Consider the following 14,858-nt stretch of genomic DNA (forward strand, 5'->3'; position numbering starts at 1 on the left):
TGCCCTTCTCCCACTTACCCCAGCAGGAACTGTGCCAACCTGCAGAGAGCTCTTTGCAAAAGTGGAAAATCTGTGTTTCTCTGTTAAAATCAATGTTTTTCCCAGTTAAAAGGGAAAATCCACTTTTCCCCTGTTTTTCCATGGGAAACGGAAAACTCGGATCCCTGTCGATAACATATAGATATAATATCCTCCTCCTCCTCAATATTACACTGTTAACATCTCTGATGATCCCATTAACTCTTTAAGCTTAGCATTAAATGTGAGTTCATAGTCCCTTGATTAAGTAGCTTGATGTCTGAGACAGTTACATTATCAGAGCTTGCCAAAGTACAGCTTTCCATCTTATTCAGACACAACAAACTTCAGTTTGTTTATTTGATATATTTGTTTACCCTGTTTTTTCAAGGATGGGCAAGTTAGTGTCACACTTAAAATATAGTTGGTTTAATAAAAGATATCACATTTACCCAAAGAACCTTGTCTGACACTTAAAAATAGTAATTCCAAACCAATACACAGTTTAATGTTAGCAATAATATTTTGCACAAATTGCTTTCTAATGGCTTATGGAATAACAAAATGTCTGTGGCTAGGAGTTATCAAATTCAAGTGCATTTATTTGGGAATTAATGTTAATTAAAGTTTTGATATAGATATGAACACCAACTGGCATGTAAAATACCTGAGGATTTAACCATCATGTACACCAGCTACACAGTTAATTTTCAGTAGGATTTACAATTTTCCCCATGAAAAGGATGCTGTGTGTGTGTTTATCAACAATCAACAACAAGAAGGGCCTGTTGAATTTAACAGTAGGAGGAAGCGAAGTAAGAACTATTTCGACCACAGTAGTTGCTGCAGCCTCAGTGCCATTCTCATGGATGTTCAGCAGAGCCTTGTGAACAGCCTGCAAGGAAAGGAAGCAAACGTTATGGTGTAGGTTTAGCACAGGGGGCAGTAAATGGAAATGTATCTTTAACCCAGGACTCTTGACAAGATGAACTGAGAAGTCATCTACCAAATGGGGAAAATACGGACAGCATTTTTAGTATGTTCATTAGGAGCCTGGCTGCATTAAGCAAGCACTGAAGGAACAGGAACAAAAACTTTGAAGAATGAAGCTCAAGCTTCTAGATCACACTTGCTCTCACCTTATGAACAGGTGCTCCCCTATTTACCATTTCTTATTGTGGAAGAATGATTTCAAAATATGAAACTAAACTCTAATTAATTGTTATTGTGAAGTATAAGTTTACAGCAAAAAAAAAAATGATAATTAAACAATGTCAGGGGGAACAGGGCTTCTTAGATTAGTCAGACTGTAACTAGTTCTTATTTTAACATTGGCTGGTTTTCCCCACATTTTTGGAGTTGCAGTATTGTCCAAATGGCACCCACAGTAAATTTTGGTCAAAGTTTATTTAATGTGGGGATTATTGATACAGTTTATTTCTGTTTAATTCTGGTATTTTAGTCATCAGAAATACATAAAATAGCTTTCTTTATATTTGAGTCTTTTCAGAATATTTGTAAAACCATTACAAAGTTACTACAGGATTGCCACCAAATGAGTGATTGCTATCAGGAAGGTGTAAATATCGCTTCATTCAAGACAGATTATTTTTCTCATATCTGATCCTGCCTAAATCCATAAACCTGGGAATCTTGACAGTGAATTCAATGAGGGCAGGATCAGGGCATTTAAAATGCTGGAATATATTAAAAAAAAAAAAAAATCTCTTTGCATGCCAACTGTAGTGCAGCAAGGCAGTCATAATGGTCGGTTACACATCTGATTGGAGAATTCCAGCTGGTGTACAGCATCTGTCGAAGTTTCTACACCTCCTTCCATCCTGTGCCATTAGGTCAAAGTGCCTTTTATGGATAATGGTCCTTGGCTATTACAAGGGTTCATGGGTGGTTTAGGTAGCCAGATATAAGAGGACTACCAGTTTGCTCTCGATGTCTCGTTTGGTGGGGGTCATTAAAAAAATACCATGAGAGAAACTGTGAATCTACTGCAAGTTGTATAGAGCATTCTCATACACTGTCCAAAGCCATTGCTATTTACTTGCAGAGAAATCCTCTGGTCAACGGTTGTGATTACAAACTTACTTTGGAAACCTTCAGCTCAGGTTTTCCAGTAATTCCAGACAAATCTCCATGGTCACTGAATACGTTGGTCACGCCCAGGCGTTTGAAGATCTCACTTAGGTCATAGGTGCCTGAAACAGACACTCTTGGAACGTGCAGAATGACTCTTCTGTTGAATACAACACAAAGTGATGGGAACGTATTGCAGTCAGACAACGTCCAAGCATGCCCACAAGAACGTGGTGGCTGAAAAAGCTCTTGTGACTCCTCAGGAATCACTTAATGTAGGTGATTTTTTTTGGGCAGCAAATCCAGCCCCAACCAACTGTCACTAAACAAAACCTTCTCAGCTGGACCTTTCCTGAGAAATGTGAGGCTGACTTGGGAGGGCCCTACCAGAGATCCCTTTTACAGAAAGGAACATGTCTTAGTGCAAATTCTCTTCAGAGCAGGGCAATGAGAAACCTGGTAGTCCCAGAGGTGCTGAGCCTGGGATGCAGGGATTTTTGATGCTGAGGTTGTCTTCTCCCTTCCCCTTGGCCAGCCACATAAAGTGAGGCCACTTCTACCATTGGCCTGAATATAGTCTCTTTGGAACAACTCCAGGATAATGAAGGGAAAAGTATAACTGCCTATTCCCTGCTTATCTGCTCAGCCTCTACATTTGCTAAACAAGTGATGGTAACTTCTGTATTTTCTCCATTTTGAACAATATGATGAATTGAAGACCAAGCATTTATGGAACAAATGATTTTTTCCCCCCCAATTCATTTACTCAATCTCCTCTGTGCTGAGGTGCAGTTGAGGAAATCCTTCTTCCCTCCCAGAACATCGTTTCTGTTCCATGGGGAGTATATTATTTCCAGTCTATCACACTTCATGGCAATGAAACAAAGAAAATTGATATGGCAAAATGCCTTCGGCCATCTTTTCTGTTTCCCCTGGATTGGTCTGTGACAATGCAGGTTAATGCCCATTGACCTCTTAATCCAATCCAGGTCAAATACTTTTAATTCTACTATGTCCTTGGGGAGACTCTTGAATGGATCAATATTGCTCATTGTTAGATAAAGTATTATGCCATGACATTTAGCTTGCATTTTCCTTTGCTTAGTAACATACCTGTCAACCTTAGTTACAGTCCATTATGAACTTTGTCTTGCAACCATTGAAATCAATGGCAAAGCTTGCCCTGACTTTAATGGTGCATGATCACTAAGCATTTCCTATGTCTGCTTGGTGATAACTACCCTCTCAATGTTAACTCTGGCTTTTCAAAGCCCTGGGCCCTTCTTGTTCAGAACAAAAGATCCTTGGATGTGGGCAAAACATGTTGACATCAGGAACATGAGAAAAGATGAGGCAGTCAAATCTAGGCCCAGCCTGATAAATAAATTCCCATAAAAATCTTCATACACAAATTCTGTCAATTTAAGTCATCCTCTGGATACACTATACAAATTATACATTCCCCTTCAAACTATTTTTTCCAATTACTATATATTTTTTGGTTTCTCTGATTTTCCTGGGTTTGCCCACCTATTTCTTGCAGTGGCTTCCACTGCTAGGTGCAGCTTGGTGGAGGCCCCAGGGGCCCATCCCCCCCCCCCCCAACCTCATGCCTCTGGACTGTGGAGACTTCTAGACCTGGCTGGGCTGGGACCCAGTGTCACATTCATCTGACTGCTGGGCACATGGCTCAGTGCAGCTATGGCACAGAAGTGGGATCGAGCCCCAGCCTAGCTGGGTCTAGAAGACTCCACAGTCCAGGGGTGCATGGGGTGAGGGGCAGGGTGGGGCAGGTGAGTGGGGGCACCATAGATCCTGGGACTGCCTACTCCACCCCAAACACAGGTGGCGGGGTACAGGCCCCCAGTGCCTCTGCCAGGCTGTATCCAGTGGCGGGAGTGTCCCCCCATGTGCCCCTGGATGACCAGATCTTCTCAGATCCGGCTAGGCCAGGGCCACCCCCACATGAATCCCCGCTGCTGAAGTGAGCAGAGATGGGGGAGGGAGCCCCCTGCACCCCTGGAGGAAACCCCAATCCTCCCACCACCTGGCTAGGGTGGGGCCCCACTTACCTTCCCCTGATCCTGGCTGGGTCGCACAGTCAGCCACTCACCACTGAGGCCTCAGTCTGGCCCCCGTCCCTTCCTTCCCCCACAGATTGACCTGATGGGGCTGTGGATGGTGGGTGTGTGCATGCACCCAGCTGTCCCCCCAGCCCAGGATCTACCAAAAGAGGCTCCAGGCTCTAACTGTAGATCGGGATCCCCTGGTTGGTGACCATTGCTTTACAAGTATCAGTGACTTCCATCTTACTGTCTTTATGAAGTAGGTAAATACCATGAACTCCATTTTAAAGTAGTTATTCTGTCAGTGTCAATATTAGAGCTCAAAATCAATTAGAAGACCCCTCTCAGAAATGGTGTGGGTATGGCAATAATTTATCATCGTGATTATTTCTCATCTGTTCTCTGGCAACTGCATATATGCACACTTTTACATCACAGTAAGGAGAAACTAAACTGTCCCTGATTATCCCTGTTTTACAGAGGGCTATATTACAATATTTGTATGGTATTATTAATAATAATTTTGTCCCAAATGTGGATTCCTGTATAAACAATAAGAAATCAAAGCAGAAGCTAACAGTTACCTTCCTTTAAGTGCTGCTTCCCATTTAGAAATTGTTTCTTTTACAAGAGCATCTTCTACCTGCTTCATTTTTCCTTCATCGGGCAGGATAAATAGTGCTACGGCATCTCCACTGTAAGGAATTTGTACCACTTTACAAGACAGCTCCTTATCATTGTGAATTTTATACCAACTATCTCGGGTCATCATATTCACTTTAATTGTTGTGTTCTCATCCGCAAAAAAGGCATCTTCCCGAGTCAGTCGAACATTAAAAGGTTTTTCCCAGTAGGCTGATGATCAAATAAAGAATGTAATGCATTATTTTGTGAAGGAAAATGTATTATTATAAACCAGAGTGATTCAAGTATAATAATGCCACACTTGGAAACTAATAAGTACTAAAGCTTATTTTCCTAATGAGATTTGTTTCCTTTCCTGTTTGCTATTTTTTTTTCAATACTATAATAGCCATCTCTGGGCTGAAAGCTTTATGGATTGTTTGAAGTCTTGGTGACAGTTGTATAAAGGGAAAAAAAATCATCCTGAGATTTTCAGTCTAGTTTCTTAAAAATAAAAGTCACTTGATTACTAAAGACATGCTCCAAAAGTGGGGTGCAGGGACTCTAATTAGATTGGCTCCAAGAGCCACTGTAATTAAAGCACCTGGAATGTCACATGTATCAGCATCCCTGCGCTGAAAAATGGTGGTGGGGGCACTTTAACTAAAGCTCGTTGAGCGAGCTTCAGTTAAAGTACCCCCGCCACCATTTTTCAGTTTGGGGATGCTGATACTCATGACTCTCAAGTCTGCTGGAGCTCTGTAATTACTATGCTCCAGCTGACTTGGTTAATTGAGTATGCTCCATTGCACTGTAAATACAGCATGTCGGAATAGCCTTGATGCGTGTGTATAGGCGCCCAATTTGTCTATTCTTTGTAAAGGAAGCTCTACATCCGATTGCTCCTTTTTTGGTAATGTTGCTTCACCAAGAAAAATTTTATTTAGAAGAACATGCCAGTATTTAGGGCTTGATCCAAACACCATCAAAATTAATGGATCATGCTTCTAATGGTCAAGAGATTTTTCCTTTTCAATGGCATCTCATCTGAGATTTTCCTCCTGTTTTATTTGCTTTCTTTCTGTGGCTTCAGGTGAATAAAAATAAGGAGCATCTAGCTCCCAATGAGACTGCGTGGGACAGGCACAAGTTCTTAAAAAATAGACTCTCTAGTATATTATAGATTCAAATGAAACCAAATTGTAAAAATAAATAAATAATAGAATATAACAATTGCAAATCTCAGAATTCCCTCTAGATGTGAATAATAGGCTGAGCTTCCTTTTTCACAAGCAATATCATCAGAAGGTTGACCTAATGATTGTTATTTGCCTTTTTTATGTTCTTATAATTATTATTTATAATAGTTTTATTGCTTGATTTTTGGGGGGATTCTGTAGATTTAAGAACTTGAAAAATCTTTAAAAAGAACAACAGACTAAATTTCAGAATACTTTCTGAAAGAATATCACAGTCCAGAGTTAGAAACCAATGCACAATATAGTAATGAGACACGCTATAGGACATGCATCTGGTTTATAGCAAAGCTGTAGTCAGAACTTCTGAGTTAGCCATTTTTCATTTGCTTCTTAACTTGCATTAGGCAATGAATTTGGCTGTAAATAAGGGCAATGTCTGTGATTCACAGTCTTATTTAATCTTGTTTAGAGGGTTATAATAAAATAGATTACACTTGATTCTAATTTCTAGTAAATTGCCACCAGGTCTCTATTTATGCCAATCAATGCTATAGGGAGAAGAATTGCTCCACACTTCATACAGGATGCCTGAGATGCCAGTTTGTATTCAGCTTTCATAGCTTTGATGTGATTACTTCTCCACTGAATAGATTTTGTTTGCAACAGGTTGATTTCCAGGCCTTAAAATCATGCCAATCAATGCTTCATGATTCATTCATATGTTCTGAATACTATTTGTGGAACATGAAGCATTGTGTTGTCTGTTTAATATAGGCAACTATAGTAGGTTGTCCATTTGCACAACACAGTCTTTAATTTCCTGGGGAAAACTTGCCCTACAGGATAGAACACAAAACATTAATCATCAAACAAACAGAGATAGCAATCATAAAGGGCTAACTCACACCCTTCAGTCCTTCCCCAGACCCTGAGAGACTGCTCTGATTCAGTGCTGCAGCCTCTACCTCACTGACTTTTCTCTCCCTTGGGTCTCTTCCCAGGGAGCTTTTAACTTCCCCTAGTCCAACCAGTTATCCTCATCAGCTGGCCCAGTCTTCCTAGACAGGCCTATAATCACCTTCTTACCACCTGCAGCTGGCTTATAGCCCCTGACACACATAGCTTGCCAGAACATCTAATGATTGTAGTGCTGCTCATCAGTAGGTGTTCCAGATTCTCCAAAATTTTAAAGAAATTGTCCCTATTTTCTTAAGGTTTTGCAAATAATCGATTGTGTACTGTTGTCTTTTATTATGTGGCAATACGAGATACCAATATATAAGCAAAAATGACCAGGCTTAGTTTTTTACTACGATGTCAGAGATGTGCCCATGGTTACAACAGTTTGCTGAAAGATTTAGACTTAGCTGCTCGAAAACATTTCTGCTATCTAAGTTTCATTGAGTTAGGAGTCTAAAATATCTTTGAGGATCTGAACTTTATTATTTATTCTTCTGCTTATTTCCATTCTACCCTAAATATATTGCAAAATATTTTTCTTTTCAAACACTGGCACATAAAGCTATTCCCCCACATCCATATTTAGATATCACCTATGGGTAGCCAGATTTTAGATGTGCTGACCACTTGTAATTTCTATTAATTTCAGAGGGAAATCTTAGAACTTTTAATAGTGTGGATTCTTATGTTAGAAAGCCTAAGGACTTCAGAAACCTGTTCTAGAAAAAAATTCTGGATCTGGTCATTTTTAATGCAGTGGATTTCATATGGTTGATAATGTTGAATACATCATTCCTTTGAAAAATAACATTCTAATCATCATCATCTTGTATGTATCTTGATTCAAGTCAATCACATTAAGAAAGTTTGGGGTTTTTTTTGTTTTTGTTTTTTATAATGAATGTAAATCTGCATAGCACACCTTACCTTTAAAGTAAATGTAGTTGACAAGAACCATTACAGTATTTGGATCAAGACTCTTGACTAACTGAACAATTTTCCCATGGGTTTTCCTCTCGATGTAATCATTGATCTCTTTCACAGCTTCTGAGGAATTCTGAAAGTTACTAGAAGAGCTTTCTGCTTCATACAAGCTTTTGATGTCATCCAAAAACTTCTGGAGTAGTTTCAGTTTCTCATTGATGAAAACCGCATTTCCCATACTCAGCTGAATCTTGCTGTCAGGACGGTTCAGCATACAGATGAGATGATGAAAACCATCATGGATCTCCTTCTCCTCAAGCTCAGTCAGGTTAAAGGCGAGGCCTTCCAGAATCTGAGCCAGTGTGGTTGATCTAGCCCCAAGGGCCAGCATCGCAAAGGCAGTGGAGATGCTCACAGGTGAGAAGAAAACGTTCTTGCCAGCTGCCTCTGATGCAGCTTGCCTATAGAATCTGAAAGCAAAGTCAGCATTGCTAGGGGCTATCTTGTGACAGGGCATGGCCTTACTTTTATGGTCTTCAATGGGGGGAGAAGGCTTTTGGGTCTCAATGTCTTTCTGATCATCATCATGGTGGTCAGGTTGGTGATTGCAGTGAACAACAGTATGAAGTGCAATAATTAACATAAATACATAGAGGGTGGGCTTCATCTTCCTTTGGCACTATTCTGTGAAGAGAGAACAAAGTAGTCATTGCATCTAGAGAGTAGTGTAATGAACATTGGTCATCCTTTCCCATTTTTACGTGCCATTTATCGGATTTATGATAATTTTTCAGTGGCAGGAGGTTCCTGTTGTTCACCTTCTCTATATTTGAGGCAGTAGAGAACTCCCTTTTCCTCAGTTTTCTTTAAGCCTCTGAGAATTATTTGGGAACTTATGAAAAGGAATGGAGGTGGTCAACACTTAGTCAGCTTATTAAACTATTAGACTCAAGGCATCTCTCTCTCAGGAGTTAGAGAAAAATAACTCGTCAGGTCACAATGATTATAAATCTAATGATGAACAGGGTTAGGTTTTTTTTTTAAATCCTTACCTGCATTTCCCACAACTGGGGGCAAGCTGCTGGGGGACCAAGTGGCCCCTGAGCTGTGTAGAACCCCAGACCTTCCCTCCATGGTGGTGGTGCCCCCCCAGGTGGCACCTGCCTTCTTGCACCACACTCAGCCGGTCCCAGGGGGTGGTGGGCACTATCACGGAGAGAAGCACCAAGCCATGTGCAGCTCAGAGGCTGTGCGACCCAGTGGCAGCTCATGCAGGCAGGCTTCACTAAGAAAAAAGCAGCAAGGGGCCTGATCTTTTTTTTCTCCCAGACCTTGCCTGCCTCTCCTGTGGCTGGGGGGCAAGTTGCCTTCCCTCTGCGGTGGCAGTGCCCTCCAGGCAGTACTTGCCCACTAGCAGCTCACGTAAGTGGTCCCGGGGGGCACCACCACCACATAAGGAATGACTGGGGGTTTTGCTGCTTAGGGATTGCTCAGCTCAGCTTGTCCCCTGGCCATGGGAGATGTGGGCAGGCTCCAGGAAAAAAAAAAAGCGGTGAGGTTCCCGATCCTTTTTTTTTTTTTTCCCCCAGAGCCTGCCTGCCTCTCCTGCGACAGGGGGATGAGCCGACAGTGGGCCAAGAGGGCCCTGAGCTGTGGAGGGTCCTGGTCCTGCCCTCCACAGCAGCAGCACCCCCCAGGATCACCCAGATGGGCTGCTAGCAGGTGCATGCTGCCTGGGGGCGGGGGAGGGGGAGCAGGTGGGGAGAGGCAGGCAGGCGGGGGGGGAGATCTGGCCCTTACCTTTTTTTTTTCTGGTGGAGCCTGCCCACGACTGCACGGGTCGTTTTATAGCCAAGAAACACTGAAACTGGCAAATGCCCTTTACAAAGTGTTAGGTAGATTTCTAGGCCCCTAACATAAGTCAGAAAATATTATGGGAATTTGCCAACTGAGTAACATAAGAAAAGGCTTTCTGCCTGCATCTGAAAATAGATATAAAGAAACAGTTATATTGTGATCAACTGTGTCAGCAGCCATTTTATTTGTCTTTGGATAAATTCACTCATGCCTACATGTTACAGCTGGCTATTTATTACTTTCTTATTTAGCTAATAATACTATGTGTGAACTACATCTTGTCTTTATATAGCAACACAGCTACACCAATTAAGATGTTTCCAAAGTTTCCGTACCAATAAAAACATCTTGGTTTCAGTTCACTATTACTCCTGAGCTCATGTTTTCATTAAAGAAGGAAGCAGTTGTAAGAGCTGGTTATGGCTTAATGATGTATCTTCAATGTGGTCCTGATACAGTAGAACCTGTATACAATAAATCTGGCATTCTCAGAAATCTGGCACTGGAGTGGCTGCTCCAGGACTGGCTGTTGCTCTCCCCCACACCCAGCAAGGGGAAAGCTTGAATGGAGTGGCTGCCACTGCCATTAACCACCCTGCACTGCACATGGCTGCTCCGGGACTGCCCGTCACTCGGATTTAAAAAAATCTGTCATTTTCAGATATCCGGCAGGTGCTTGGTCCCGAGCATGCTGGATTCATGAGGTTATACTGTATTAGTTAGAGAGGCCTGGTTACAGAATCATAGGATCACATAAGAGTAGGGCCTGAAGGAACCCCAGGATGCATATAATTGAACTCCTTTCTCAAGGCAGGATCATCCCTGTCTAAACTATCTCCTCCAATGCTTGTTGAACCTACTCATGAAAATTTCATGGGATGAAGACTCCACAACTTCCTTGATTAGTCTGTTCCAGTGATTAATCATCTTCATAGTTAGACATTTCATTCTAATATTCAATCTAAATTTCCTTGTTGCAATTTACAATTGTTTTTTCTTATCCTGTTCTTTGTGGTCACAGAGAATAGTCTACCACCATTCTCGTTATAAGCACGCTTACTATATTTGAAGATCTTTATCAAACCCCACTCTGTTTTTTCTTCTCCATACTAAATAATCCCAGGTCCTCTAATCTTTCCTTGCAAGTCATGTTTCATAGACTTCTGATCATTTTGAAGATTGTTGTCAAATCCCCTTCTGTTTTTTCTTCTCTATACCTAAATAATCCCAATTCTTCTAACCTTTCCTTGAAAATCATGTTTTGCAGACCTGTTCTTTTTAGTCTACACTGGACTCTTTCCAGTGCATCTATGTATCTCTTTAAGTGTGGAATACACAGCGGATGCAGTACCAGGTGAAATGTCACCTGTGCTGAATAGAGTTGTATCATTTTACACTGATGTCAGATTGGACATCCATGCACCCAGTCATCACCTTTTCTGCAGGCTGACTGCTCTGGAATTGGTTGCATAAGGCAGGTAGTACAGAAGTTGGCTCCTTTACCTTTACCAGTAGGGAGGTCCCTTCACACTTCTTTGGGCCATTTACCAATATTGAATTTATTTACATCACAGTGCACTTCCTGAGCAAACAAACAGCAAACAAAATGAACAAGTTTTGTCAGTTTGCCCATTTCTGTGTGTTTTGCTTTTTTCTACTGTTTTCATCCTTTAAATGAGGCAATCCAATGAACTAACATATTATCTCTTGGATGTTGATAGATTAATTCATATTGATGGTATGCACTGAATAATGAACACATGGTCAAATGGCTTTGAAGTGTATTTATGACCTTTTATGATCTTTTATGTTAGAGCCCTGTTTGGAGGCATATTTCACAGTGCTGGGTGGTGTAAGAGGGCCCCACCATGCTGCACCTTTATGCTTAAAGCTTCCTGTTTATAAGTGGACTTCAGAATAGTTTATTTCCTTGCCCTGTCTGGCATGTTTCCTGGGATGTTAGCCCTTCATGGACTTATCACTCTGCCGTCTCCTCCTCTAAATGTGTTTTGTGCATGATGAGATCTGCCATGAAAGCTCTGAGAATATCTATTGGATCAGTGCCTGAAAGGTGGAGGAATGCTTAATATATGAATCCTGTTGGCCCTTAGCGGTGAAGAAGCTTGGCAATCTCAGGATTTAGCTGGTTCATAGGATACCCAGTACCAGGTATTTAGGAACCTTTATTGTCAAAATATAGAAACTTTAGCTGCCTCAGGATTAGGAGGCAACTGAGGAGTAGTTTTGAAGATAAACATTTTGGACTTAAATGCCTGTATTGGTAATTAGGTAACTTAGTCCTTTTCTGGATCAACTCACTATGCCTACAGGAGGTCCTAGGACCACTATGGCAGCACACAGGCAGATCTGGGAGGGGTGGAGGTGCACCTCACTTTGGTTCCTGCTCCACCCAGTGTTGAAAACCAGCTGCTTAGAAGTGGCAGCATTTCTAGTGAAGTGGTGCTGAGGGAGTCACTTGACTTCATGGCTCATTATAATCTACCTGATGCGTTGTAAACTCCTCTTCATTCCTCAGGTGTTCACAACCCTATCTTCTTTTTAATGGTGTTGATGTTTTCACCAATCAAACTATCCTTTGTTCTGCAATTCTGCTGTTTGCTGCTCCTGGTAGTGAAGCTCATATTTCAAAGCCCTGCAGATTTATTTTTAACTCATTCAGATGAAGTTATTTTCATTTTTGCTTTAATCTTAAAGTGTATAATGTGGGCCTAGGCCCCTAACATATTAGTAAAGCATCTAGTTTATTTTTAATTGGAGAAAAATATGTCTGGTTTTATATGTGATGATGCACCTCAACACCTGCACTTCCCTTTTCAAAATCCTAGATCTTCCCATGACAGCACATCACCACTACACCCCCTGCAGGACCAGAATGCAGTGTTTATACTTAGCAGGTTCCTCCCCAGCCCTTCCCCACTACTGTGATGTGACTTGTGTGATAAACTGCCCCAGAAGAGACTACTTTCAGCCTGATTCTCAGACCTGTGTTAGCTTTACAGGCTGGCAGTTTACAAAATCAAAGGGAAATTGTCTTCCTTTGTAAACTAAGCATGTTTAGAGCCAATGAGAGAGGAAAAAAAGGAAGGAAAAAACCACACTGAAGTACAGCCATAGTTTGTGGGATTGCAATAAACTATCTCCAAGGGTTGAAATTTAATATTTGGCTAAGTCAACTTGCTTCCTTATTAGAAGACCCATTCTATTCTTCTCTGACATGGTTGCATCAGACAGATCTTGGTCTACAGAATAGATGATCCTCTATAGGCATTCAAATCATCTACACAAGGTTGAAAAAATGACATACACTACATTCTCCATAGAAACATGGATTAAAAGATCATAAAGCCACAAATGACTTTAGAGATCATCTGTTCCAACCCAGTGCTTCAGGCAGGATTCTTCCTGTCTAAATCATTGCAGGCAAATGCTTGTCAAACTGCAAATAAAAACTTCTAGTGTTTGGGACCCAGGCTTGGTAATATATTCTTATGATTAACCATGCTCCGAGTTAGAAAAGTCATTATAATATCCAACCTAAATCTCCTTTTTGCAACTTTAGTCCTTACTGCTTGTCCTATTCCCTGTGGACTCAGAGAATGGTTGATCAGCATCCTCTTTCTACAAACCCTTTCTGTATTTGAAACTGTCATCAAATCCTGCCTCAGTTTCCTCTTCTCCAGACTACATCATCTCCATTCCTCCATCCATTTCTCATGCATCAAGTTTTCCAGACTTCTAATCATTTGCTTCCTCTGTTATGTATTCTTTCCAATTCACTATATCTTTCTTGATTTATGATGCCCTGAACTGAACAGTATTGTAAGTACTGTAAGACACTGTAAGTGAAACCAGAGCTGAATAGAATGGAAAAACAACTTCCTGTGACTTGCATATAACACTGCTTTTGATAGATCTCAGTGTGCTACTCACTTATATTGTAACAATATTAGACTTGTTGCCTTGGATTCAGTTTATGGTCCACTATAAACCTGAGGTCCTCTTTTGCAGTACTGTAGCCTAGGCAATTACTTCCCATTTTGTATTTCTGCATTTAATTGCTCTGTCCTAAGAACAGTATTTTGCTATAACCCTTACTGAATATCATCCAATTTATTTCATTCCAGGAGCCAACTTCAACAGGTAGCCAGAATGGTAGCCATAGAGAGTCTGCATTGAGATAGCATTAGCCAGGGCCTTCAAGTCTCCAGGGTCAGGTAAGACTCATTGGAGCTTGCCTCCCTCTCATAACCCCCTCCCCACTGCCATCTCCAGTGCAAGGCACAATTCTGCCTCACCCATCCTTCCCACTCTCCAGAATCTCTGCCCATATTTCAGACCCTTTTCCTGTTAATCATGGACATTTTGAATCCTAATCTTGTCCTCCCATGTATCTGTTACCCAGCCAGCTTGGTATCATTTCTAAATTAACTTAGTCCTTATGGAGTAATTAATACAGTACTTACAGTGCATTCAGAAGGCTCCCACTTGTTTTATCTGTGCTGCTTCTTACATTTATTTATACTACTGAACAGCATTAAGTACACTGCCCTCTGTTTAACATTTAACAACAGAGCAAAGAAAAATAATCTCTGAGGACATGAACCTGATGCTGATGAAGCTATTTGTTTCTGGATATGTAGGTTCATGTAACCATCATCTGTCTACTCAGAGCAGACTGAAGCCACCGATCATGGGGCCCAGCTTGGGGGTTGCTGTGATTATAATGTTCCCTACCTCTAAAAGCATGTAACCTTCTCCATTCAAACAAGTCTTGTAGACAAGAGGTCAGAGCTCAGGAATGGCAGCTTTGCCAAACCTACTTCCCTGGGACAGAGTGGGCATGTCTACATATGCATTTACGCCAGTGTAAACTACTCCGGATTAAGGGTTTTTGGACAGGCATCTACATATGTGGGGATTAGGGAGCAGATATGGGGCTTGGAAAGAGCTGCAGGTGAGGGGCAGGGCCCAGCTCCCTGCCCCACTGGTAGCTGCCCCACCGGTGGATGGGGTACAGAACTGGGACCTACCCCACTCCTGCAGCTCCTTCCAAGCCCCATGCCTCGATCACCTGGTCAGGGCACAGGGCTGGGACCTG

The 14,858-nt window shown here is 41.6% G+C and overlaps 1 protein-coding gene across 2 annotated transcripts; it reads right to left on the bottom strand.

Moving 5' to 3' along the window:
• Positions 1-425: 425 nt before the first annotated feature.
• Positions 426-14,320, bottom strand: LOC102566140 (alpha-1-antitrypsin). 2 transcript variants are annotated; one of them, XM_006266265.4, is made up of 5 exons: positions 14,224-14,320; positions 7,886-8,566; positions 4,760-5,030; positions 2,122-2,269; positions 426-913 (listed from the first exon to the last, which is right to left on the bottom strand). In XM_006266265.4, the coding sequence occupies exons 2-5, from the start codon at positions 8,547-8,549 to the stop codon at positions 722-724; spliced, it is 1,275 nt and encodes a 424-aa protein (XP_006266327.1). In that variant the 5' UTR covers positions 8,550-8,566; positions 14,224-14,320; the 3' UTR covers positions 426-721. The 2 variants fall into 2 exon arrangements, with proteins under 2 accessions (XP_006266327.1, XP_014451932.1); XM_014596446.3 differs by lacking the exon at positions 14,224-14,320 and adding an exon at positions 9,683-9,701.
• Positions 14,321-14,858: the final 538 nt, after the last annotated feature.

Source organism: Alligator mississippiensis, chromosome 2 (assembly GCF_030867095.1).
Source record: "Alligator mississippiensis isolate rAllMis1 chromosome 2, rAllMis1, whole genome shotgun sequence".
Lineage (NCBI taxonomy): Eukaryota > Metazoa > Chordata > Crocodylia > Alligatoridae > Alligator > Alligator mississippiensis.

What these genes read in the sequence shown, in the direction of transcription:
- LOC102566140 (XM_006266265.4), bottom strand. Translation starts at nt 8,549, where the DNA reads ATGAAGCCCACCCTCTATGTATTTATGTTAATTATTGCACTTCATACT. An exon ending in GAAGCAGCACTTAAAGGAAG is followed by an intron (nt 2,270 to 4,759) that starts GTAACTGTTAGC and finishes TGTATTCAACAG; the next exon opens with AAGAGTCATTCTGCACGTTC. An exon ending in CTGAGCTGAAGGTTTCCAAA is followed by an intron (nt 914 to 2,121) that starts GTAAGTTTGTAA and finishes CTTTCCTTGCAG; the next exon opens with GCTGTTCACAAGGCTCTGCT.